We start from the raw sequence: 10,910 nt of genomic DNA, 5'->3' as shown, positions 1-10,910 counted from the left end.
TTTTATTCTTCTCTCTTATCTATTCAATTATTATTTCATTTAAATTTTGGTAATTTAATTTGTTTCTAAAATACTGAGACACTTAAGATGTTTATATATATATAACACTTTAACTTATATTTTTTTGAATATCATGGATTTTAATTACCAATGTTGTACCACCAATCAAAATAAGATAAAATTACAGTTTATATTTCATTCTAGCATGTGATCGGCTAACAGTGAATCGTCCATAATAATAATAAGAAAACAAGGAAAGATGGTCAAAACCCATCAAAAGAGTAGGTGGATATGTTTTATGATTATCCTATTAGTTAAGTAATTTGCCTTCTTTCTTTATGTTTGATTGATTATATTAAAACTCATGTATTCAATTTATTGTTGTAGGTAATATATCGATACCAGTTATATTATTTATAAATATATGTTTGATCAATATTTTCGTATGTTTAGATTATTTTAATATATCTTGGTTTATTTCTGTCAATATCGATTTATATTAAGTGTATATTGATCTATATTGGTTGATACACAATTTTGATATTTTAAATCAATTTTTTAATGAATATAATTGAGATCATTTATAATTATATATAATAATATTTTATTAAAAATAAAAAATATAATATAAAAATTTAAAAACATCTATAATTAATTCAAAATGATATATCACATATACCAATATTAATATGTAACAATACTAAAACAACACTTCCTTATTTACATACACCAATAATAATCTAAAAATCTTTTGTTGATAAATAAACTGGGTCAATTCTTTTTTTTTTAATTATAAACAAATTTAAGTGCTACTGGATTAAATCTTATATTGAACTTTAATTTTTACATTCAGATCCGTATATATTATTACAATGTTATTAAGTTTTTAATTCACAATTAATTAAAATTCCCATGTGTCAAAGAAAGAAAGTAAGCATTTGTGGAGGGAAAAACTGTAACATAAATCCCTTCACATATTTTTATATAATTTTAATGATATTATGCAAGTTATATTTTATAACAAGTCATTCTCATTTGCTTATATTCAATAATTTAATTTATAATTTTACATAATAAGCCATTGTAAAATTTAAAATCGTTTAAACAAAATCTTTCCAAGTTTATCACTATTTTTATCAATTAAATACACTATTAAAATTGAAATAGATATTTTAAAATATAGATAATGTTATAGTAAATTATTTAGCGGTTACAATATTTAAATTTAATTAATTATCTACATTCACTAATTACTAATTAAAAATAATTAAAAATATATATATATATATAAAAAGAAAATTTCATAAAATCTACTATTATATTTATATTTTTTAAAAATTAAAATTTGTTTATTTAAATTCAGTCTAATATCAATTATTATGTTTTTAAAATTAAACTTATATATTATTATGTTTAATTTCATACCCATATTATTAACGAAACATTACAAAATTTATAAAATATATTAAAGAAATAATTAAATGTAAATTAATTAATACATATAATCAATCAATACATCACATGGGTGAAACTGATAAATAAATCTAGTTAAATATCTAAAACTTACTTTAAATTTAATTAGATATTAATTTGAAATAAATATATTAAAATATTTGGATTTAAAATAAAATATATTTAAAGATAAATAGATTAAATTATGCATTTGTTAATAATAAATATCATTAGAAATATTAAAATTAATAAAAATTGTTTTTTTATAAAGGTAATTTTAAAAATTATTGTGACGTTCTTAATAAATTGTTATTATTATTATTTTAATTAGCACCTTCCAAACATTGTAATATTACTTTTTTAACAATAACATTCTTGACGATAACATTTCCATAAATCACAATGCATTGAGGTATTAACATAATATTAACACGAAAGTAAACATCAGCTTAGATATGGACAGATTTGGTGGTGGGTGGGAGAAAGAAGCAAAAATTAGTGGGTTTTGAACTAACCACCAGTTTATGCTTTGTTGTATATGAACAAAATTGAAGACCATCAATGATTTGCCATTCAATGCTCGGTTGAAAAACACAAAACTCTCATTGCTTTCATTGTTTTCACGTGCCATCAATGGCTTACACTCTTAGCCCACCAATAATATAGGGTTTTTGTCTAAAGTGGTGGAGCCCCATGTCCCTGTCCTCTTGCCTGTTGTTAGGTTAAGGGTCTTTGTCTTTTTTTCAGACTCTTCTTAATAGGTAGCTAGCTAATCCGTTTTTCATATTAAGCTTCGTTGAGATTAATCAAGATTTCGTCATAATTTTTTTTTACAAAAAATAACATATTATCTAAAGCTGAAGGCAAAAAATATATATTTTACTTAAAAAACTCGAGGGTGTGTGAACAGAAGGAAAAAAAATTACCATTTTCATTTGATGACGATATTTTTTTAAAATTTTTTTGGATCAAATGATGACAATATTTATTTCTCAATGGAGAATGTAGGATTTATATCTATATGTTATGATGGTTCTTCCTTGTTTGCTTATGGCCATTGGTCATTATTATATATATTGTAGTTATTTGGGCACTTTGTTTACAAAATTTCCCCCTGGTTTGATAATGACAAATAACTGTTGAACTGCAATTATTTAATTTGGTTATCAGGTTTTCAAAATTTCTTGTTCAATGATTTGGTTGGGTGGACTTGGTCTTTTAAGTTATATATATATATATTATATGTATAATATAAGATGGTGGAATGAGGGACCCTAATTGACTGAATAAACCAACATCTACTGCCCATTATCAATCAAGTTGCCATAAAAAAGTTTTAAGGAAATTGGGATTTGTCTTTCAATCAAATAAACTTGGGAAAGAAATTCCGCACAATGTAATGCTGTACTTGTAATTCGCTTTTGTTAGACCATCTTTCATGTTAAGAGAAGCGAAATCGAATAATAAATGTAGTTCGATACTCGATTTAATTTTTGTTATTGTTCCCCAATATTACTGTTACGCACGAATATGCAAGATAATAATAAATGGTTAAGGTTCATACACATACACGGCCTAAGAGAATTCAATATAAAGCAAAGAACAAATGGCAGCTAACGAGAGGTCAAGTTATCACCTTCAACCTCTCATTAGTGCAACAAATTCGTACAATAAATTGTTCAGTTGCATTTTATCGTGTGTTTTTTTTTTCCAAAAGAATAATCAATGGGAATTTCTCGTTTTGATGTTAGACAAACCTAGTTCAGTCACTGTCATAATCTTCGTCGTCACCAAAACTGAAGACTGAAGCATCAGCAGCAATGGATTTGATGTCACTTGCGCCCATCAACTCCATACTGGGGAGCTCAACTCCTGTTGAATGTTTGCCAACTCCATTAATGGCAATGTCTTTGGAACTATTATTCGATGAAAGCTCTTGGTTTTTGACAGATGGTTTTGATGTTCCTTTTTGCTCGGCTGCAGGGTTCAATAGGTTGCTGGAGATTGTAGGACCTGCTCCAGCGGCCGGTTGAGTCGGCCTATTCGGTGAAGCCCCTGATTCCTCTCCATCACTGTCTGAGAATATGTCATCGTTATCTTCAGTCTCCGAAGCATTGCTTTGTTTTGAATTGGCTCCTACGACTCGATCCTTGACATAACCAGAGTTACCCTCAGTTCCATTGTTTGCAGAATCGGACTTAGAATTCATCTTTAGTGGGCCATCATAGTCTATCATTACCAATTCAATCTTGAATCCATGGTAAGGCACATTTCTCTACAGGTTAAAGGTAACAAATCACCGTAAAACATGATGTCTGAATTGAAGGAGAAAGCCCTTTCGCATACTCATACATTAGCTTCTTTATTAAGTATTTACCTTATCAAAACCATCAAGATCCGAGGCATTGAGTATCATTCTGTTCTCTATCATTGTCGTATTTAACCAACTGAAAGGAAAGGACAAAGAAAAGGTATCACTGTCCAAAACTATCATATGCATCTTAAAGAGATTTATATCACACTAAATTTTCATGAAGAAAGCATACTTTTAGAGGCAATTAAGCAATGGCATTAGAAACAGATTTCGTCACCTATGGTATTCCGACACTTAATTTTTCTTGAAGTATGTCAGGATCTTGTGTCTGATGCATATCCAGACATGAGTATGAGAAAATGATACCTGTATCTGACACTTACATTCAAATCCAAATAACATTGTGTATCACACCACATGTTCATGAAGAGAGCATACTCCTTGATGCAATCAAGCAATTGCACTAGAGACAGTGTTTAAAGATAGAATGCATGATCTGCCATTGCTGAAACAACAGCTTTGCTTAGCTTATGAATGCGTTTAAGAGCTATGTTACTCTGATTTTCCATTTTTCTTGAATTTCCTGTATTTGGCACCTATGTTCAGATACGGATATGACAGTACAACCCCTCAAATATATGGGAAAACTTAAAAAACTTGAACATACACATCGCATATACCCATATCCTGACATTCACACCCAAGTCCAAGTAACAGCTTAAAAGTAAATGAACTGGCAAATACCTAAATTCATTCAAAACAGGATCTAAAAACTTCTATGGTGAATGTGAGTTCGCTTTTCATTTTAATTGAGATACAAAAGAGCAGAAAAGAGAGATATTTCAGACCAGTAAAAATCGCCTTGGCGGTCATGAAAATGGATTTTGAAGTCACCCACTACTTCTGCAAGACCAGGCTCCCTGGGAAGTGCAAAAATTACTATCCCTTTCTTAGGTGCCTTAATCCAGAAATCTTCTGGCTGCAATTGCAAACACATTAGCAGAGTACTGACAGATAGCACTAAAATGAAATTGTAAAGCTTTAGAAGATAATTTTCACCATTAAATTCTTTGTTTTGGGATGCTTGCTTGTAGAGAACAGAGTTCCTGCAATGAGAAAATTTCAGCTATTACCAAATTGCAGATAATGCAATTCAAAGAAGACCACATGATACGAAAACAATGATTCATCTTGTATTTAACAGTATATGCCGGCATTGCCATGGGGCCAAGATGTATCAGCTCACCGCTTCAGGATAGGTGCAATACGAAACAGTAAACGTGAAATTGAAGTTCTAGAGAAAAAATGACGGGTGGAATCACAATTAAAATTGCTTTACATTCCTACAGTATATTATTTGTAAGGTATATTAATTGAGATAAGCAAACTTCACACGGTATAATACCATTAGGATGAACACCATGCAGGACTACATGAAAAACCAAAGCATACCACTGTGATCAGAGATGGTAATGGAGGGCCTAATCCAATAAGGGCACTTGTGAAGCCGGAAGCCCCTAATCATGCACCTACAAAACCATTAACTTCAGTAATATTAACGGTGAACGAAACACAAGTTTAAACAAATGACATACCTACGTCCAGGCTGATCTTCTCCGTTGAAGCGCGTTAGGATACACTCAAAATATTTGACATATCTCTAAGGGAAACAGGAAAAGACACCTATGAGCAAGGATGCCAAAAATTTATCGTTGACATAAATGATTAAAATTTTCCACAGAATGTAATGACTGACAATCTGACTGGGGAGGACCAGAGCTTTCCCATCTATGCATCTTTTCTGGTTGAAGTAATCAATGGCCTCTTCAGCTGTGGGAAAGAACTGAAGAAAGCAAAGTGATAATACAATCATAAATGAATTGAAAATGGAGCTAAAAGAACAAGTCCCCTAAAAAACCCCACAGATCTAGTGAGGAGCTAATAAAATCCCACCTTAAGGAATAAAAGAAGACTGCAAATCATTAGCCCTGTCCTTCCCATACCGGCTTTACAATGAACAACCACAACATTTTCAATGTCCTCTTTCAACCATGAGTAAGCACTTTGACAAAAGGATTTTATGAGATGAAATGGGGGGCAATTGTGGTCATTAAATGGGAAACTCGCAACCTGTAAATAAGTTGGATGTTAGATCTAGCCATCTAGGGGCAGCTGCAAAAATTAGCATTATAAAAATCCCAATGAAATAGAAGGTAGGCTAGAAACTCTAGCATTAGGTATAATAAATATTACAGGCAGTCTCCAAAATTGCTCAAGATTTACTATACCACATAGTTACAGAACCAAACAGCCAAATTCGAAGAGCACAGACCACCAAAATGCAATTTGGATTTAGTGGGAAAATAGAGATGAGAATAAACCTTCCCCTGGAACAGTGATGCATCATACAACCTCTCTGAACAAAGATTGTACACTTTGTATCTCCCCTGCACAAAAAGTTGTTGATATAAGATATGTGACAAAATGAGGCCTCCAAAAAGCTTCAGAAATATAAGACAAAGACCTACCTACTCACAGACGTACAAGCAGATTTAATCCAGAACACATAAAGCCACTAAGTCTGGAATGTGCTATTACCAGCCAGTAACAAAACTAAACTTGAACTTTATTACTGCAGATATAGAATTAGAGAGATGGGAAAGAGAATGATATTACTATTCAACTGTTTTTCTCTAACCCTACAATTTTTAGTTTCCACAACACTTGCAACTTTGCCTGAACTAAACTTACTCTTCTACTATGATTTAATGAGACAAACACTGACCTTCACAGTTAAGATCACAGTAACCATTAATACATGAGTAATGACATAGCAATACATCCTTCCATCATATTTTAGACAAAACTTAAACAACTACAATCCTCCATCTCCTAGTGAATTCCGTAATTATTTAACTGTATATGATGTTTCCTGAAATATAGAAAATATTTCCATATAGTTTCATATTGTTTTTACTGAAATTATACACATCTCAAATTATCCCCTTTCCTCATCCAGTCACCTATATTATATTAGTTAATATTGAACCCCTAATTTTTTTGCAATGTTGTTTAGGCATGTAACATACAAGTTATTAAATTGCATAGTCCATATTAAAATTCTAAATAACCCTCTTCATAGTATTTCATTATTTAAAGGGAGCACCTCTGACCTCACCCTTTTTAAAGATCTAACAGATAAACAGATAAAAGAGTCCCTTGTTATGCATGCAACATCCTACCTTATGATGAGTTTCAAAAAACTTGATCACTTCCTCCATTTTATTTCGGTAAAAGCCCTGCATCACATTTTAAGTCCATAAAACCAAAAAGTGAACTTGGACACGAAAATTCAATTGCAAACCAGGTAAACCTTTTTACCTCAAAGAATCCAAAAAGCCCAGAGCTTAGATCACCAGCTGGAAACCCCATAGCAATTATATTCTCAGTGATATAAGTCATATCCAAATCAAACTCTCCCTCCTGTATAATATGCATTAAAAATCTTTTGAGCATGTGATTCATTATAAATTGGTATCATACTTGATATATATACATCTGAAAGATAAGGAACTTCTCATCATGGTTGGATAAGAGAGTCTTTTAATATTAAAATCTAAAATCAAGATAACTGTTTGATGTCAGACATTTTAATTAAAAACAAACCACCACCACCACTAACACAGTTAGGATACCTGGTATCTTCGATTGTTTTGCGAGACCATATGGCGTGCTTTGACCTGCACAGCCTTCACTGCATTCAAAGACGAGTCAACTATACCCTTTTTAAATGATTCAAAAACAGCTTGTGGTGCTGTAGAAGCATGTGCTGCCCTGTCATCCGGTGATAGAGTCATCGATTGCAACCTCAATCCAAGCCCACTGGTAAAGCGTGCTAAAGCTGAAGTCCCATCATTTCCAGCTTGAGATTCCTGTCGTGGTGCTATGGGCTGTGGTAATTTCAAATTTCTTGCCCAAGAAGATATGCCAGTGGAGGGTAACGCAGATGCTGTGGAGTTCTGCGAGGAAATGGTTTTCACAGTGACAGTAGATGCATTATCAGCAGGCTTTGGAGGTTCAATATCATAAGTTTTGAGAGGAGGTTCCACATTGTTGGCCATTGGGTGACTTTTCATATCATTCATATTAGCTGGCAGTTTAGCAGTAGCGGCGACTTCAGCAGAGGTTTCAACATCAGAGGCTTTACTTGGAGGTTGAGATAAGGAATCAACAGATTTTGAGTCCATTCTACTACTCAACTGAAATCAACCAATATCTGAACAAAGGACATAACACTAAAACAGAGTAAAAATATCATAATTTAATCATCAACGAGTTGCAACGTGGAATCAAGCAATCAAATCCAAAACTAAACCAAGAAAAAAGTGTATTTAGGAAGCAAAATAGAATGGAGCCAAAGAAGTTTGAAATCCTCTCAAGCCAATGAAACGCTCAAAATACCGCATTTTGGAACAGTTATCATTGACAACTATTATTAAAGATGGCTTTTCAAAAACAACAAATCCTAGCTCGAAAGCTAACAAAGTTCATTGATCGCTACTTATACACTGCTCTTTGAAAGCCAACGTCTCAAATTCAAATTGCAATATTTTTCTTTATACGTATAAATCTAAGCACCGGCATATCCTAATTCGACAATGAATTGAAATGCAATTAGTAAAAGATTAGATCTGGAAACAAAACTTGGTTTACTTTAAACAAAACAAAAAATCCAAAAATGTTCATGAATTTCGCATTAACAAATGGAATCAAGATTAGCGGCATTTTGATTTTGAAAAATAGAACCTTACCAGAAATCGGATCCTTAACTGAAATTATAAGCTGCAATTGTTGAAGATGAACAAGATCTTCAACTGTTTATTTGATTTGATTGGCTTGCGTCGAAGCTCATGTCCGCAATTGAAAATAAAAAAAAAATATTACCATTGAAAAAACCGGTATCGCGGGTCGGAAATTATCCGCTAATTTAGTAATTTTGCTCACTAATGGGTTAACGATTATTTTATAACGGCCGAAAGCTCCATCGGTCCATCCTTCTCTACAAACCTCGGCCCGAAAAAAAGACGAACCGGGTTTGGGCTGCTTTTAAGTTAATTTATTCACAAATATCCCAAATTATATTAACCCTCTCATGTAGGAGAGAAGTTTAAGGAGGACCAAAGTTCGCCGAAGAACGCTTTACAATTACATGCAACATTTTCTTTTACGTAGAATTAAACTGGAACATGTAATATTTTTTTTTCTCAATCATGAAATGGTATTTATTTATAAAATAAAAGTCAAGTACAAGGACTGCCTCTTCCAAAGACAACCGACAAAAATCGAAACAGAACAGCCAAGTTTGAACCAAAAGGGACATCTCTGCACAACAAACATCAGAAACAAACTGTTTCTATCAATTCCATCTATTACATTTTCTATTGCCCGTGGGATTAGTTGAATTTCGGTTAAGTTTTCTGAATTTTTTTATTGTTAATAATAATTCAATTCAGTTGGATTTTCTATTTTAATACTTTGATTTTGTTTTTAAAAATGTGTTTTTTTTATGACTTGAACATTATTAGTAAATTTTCGAGCTTCTTAAAATATTTCTTAAAAAATTTAAAATTTCAACTAAATATAAAATAATAAATAATATCATACAATATTTTTTGAAAAATAAATTTTACACAAATTTTTAAATTAATCTTTTGAAAAATTTTAATTTATTTTTACTATTTTAAAAATATTGTTTTTACATAATAAAAAATAAAATTAATTATTAATAAAATTGGATTGGATTTGAATAATGATACTTATGTTCCTTAAAAAACCATCCAAATATCTTGATTGAAATCAATTTTACATAATTGTGCAAATATTGATCATGTAAAATGTATTTTACAGAAAATAATATCAATCGAGTTAAATTTATTTTTTAATTAATTCATATATCAATAAAAAGAATATTTAATTATTTTATAATTTTTTATAATCTGTTTTATATAATATATAAACTACTTAAATTTTATTCCAAATTTAGTTATTTGTCTAATATTTTATATCGATTTTTAAAAATTTAAAATAGTTTTTGAAAAACTTTTTTATTGAAAAAGTATTTATAAATATAAATAGTTTTAAAAAATTTAAAATATCATGTTAATAGTTTTAAGTTTCTATACATTTTTAATTAACAAACTGTAGCATGTTTTAAACATATTTTAATCACTTTTTTTAAACATTTAAGTAAAATTTCCAGTAATTTCAACAAAGTTTTAAAATTGTTTTAAATATGTTTGTTAAAAAGTTTTATTTTTTCTAAAATTTTGTTAGAAATATGTCAAAAATATTAACAATATTAAAAATATTTTAATTAAATATTTTAAATATATTAACTAAAAATATTTTTCAAAATATTGTCAGTGTTTATGGCAATATGTTAAAATAATATACAAAATTGTTAAAAACAATTAACATTGTCTATATGTTAAAAAAATTTACTTATTTTTGGTATTTTTTTAAACATGAAAAAAAGCCAACTTTGAATTTATGGAAAACTTCCATTTATTTCATATATTTCTACTTTTATTTGTAAAAATTTTCAACATTGATTACAAATTGGACTCATAAATAATTTAGTAAAGAGTAATAAATAAATTAAATACTAATTGCAGATGTCTCATATTAGAGAGGTTTTATTTGGCATAAAAATAAGATAATTATGAAGTATATTAAAGTATTTTTGTATAGTATATTGTTAAATTAATTTGGTGTATATAATTATAATTTATAATTAAACATTGTTAAAATAAGTAACTACAAACTTTAAATATATACCGTAAAATGAATATGAAGAGTACTAAAAGGATTATGTTTAATTTAAAAAAATTACTTTGTTTTAAATTAATGCATTGAAGTCAAAATAAATTTCCTATTATCTTAATGTATAAATGACAGGTTAGATTGTTTTCTAGATTGTAACTTCATATTATTATAGTACATATATATGATTAGATTTGTGAAAAATATTTTTCGCATATCAGAACTCAAAAAAGTTATTTTTGGAAGAAAAAACATTAAATTATATTGCATTAAACACGATTATACCATATAAAAAGACCGAATTACACCGCAATATAGAATG

The 10,910-nt window shown here is 29.7% G+C and overlaps 1 protein-coding gene across 2 annotated transcripts; it reads right to left on the bottom strand.

The window, feature by feature from the left end:
* Positions 1-2,983: 2,983 nt before the first annotated feature.
* LOC121203547 (phosphatidylinositol 3,4,5-trisphosphate 3-phosphatase and protein-tyrosine-phosphatase PTEN2A) lies at positions 2,984-8,762 on the bottom strand. 2 transcript variants are annotated; one of them, XM_041080701.1, is made up of 13 exons: positions 8,578-8,762; positions 7,462-8,061; positions 7,148-7,249; positions 7,009-7,065; positions 6,148-6,213; positions 5,720-5,896; positions 5,523-5,609; positions 5,362-5,426; positions 5,219-5,295; positions 4,826-4,872; positions 4,615-4,745; positions 3,830-3,899; positions 2,984-3,727 (listed from the first exon to the last, which is right to left on the bottom strand). In XM_041080701.1, the coding sequence occupies exons 2-13, from the start codon at positions 8,011-8,013 to the stop codon at positions 3,215-3,217; spliced, it is 1,944 nt and encodes a 647-aa protein (XP_040936635.1). In that variant the 5' UTR covers positions 8,014-8,061; positions 8,578-8,762; the 3' UTR covers positions 2,984-3,214. The 2 variants fall into 2 exon arrangements, with proteins under 2 accessions (XP_040936635.1, XP_040936634.1); XM_041080700.1 differs by having other exon boundaries at positions 7,462-8,042; positions 8,578-8,761.
* Between the last annotated feature and the right edge of the window lie 2,148 nt (positions 8,763-10,910).

Source organism: Gossypium hirsutum, chromosome A11 (assembly GCF_007990345.1).
Source record: "Gossypium hirsutum isolate 1008001.06 chromosome A11, Gossypium_hirsutum_v2.1, whole genome shotgun sequence".
In the NCBI taxonomy this organism is placed as follows: domain Eukaryota; kingdom Viridiplantae; phylum Streptophyta; class Magnoliopsida; order Malvales; family Malvaceae; genus Gossypium; species Gossypium hirsutum.
Note: the sequence above shows the minus strand (reverse complement) of the source record. Positions and strands in the feature narration are given on the sequence as shown.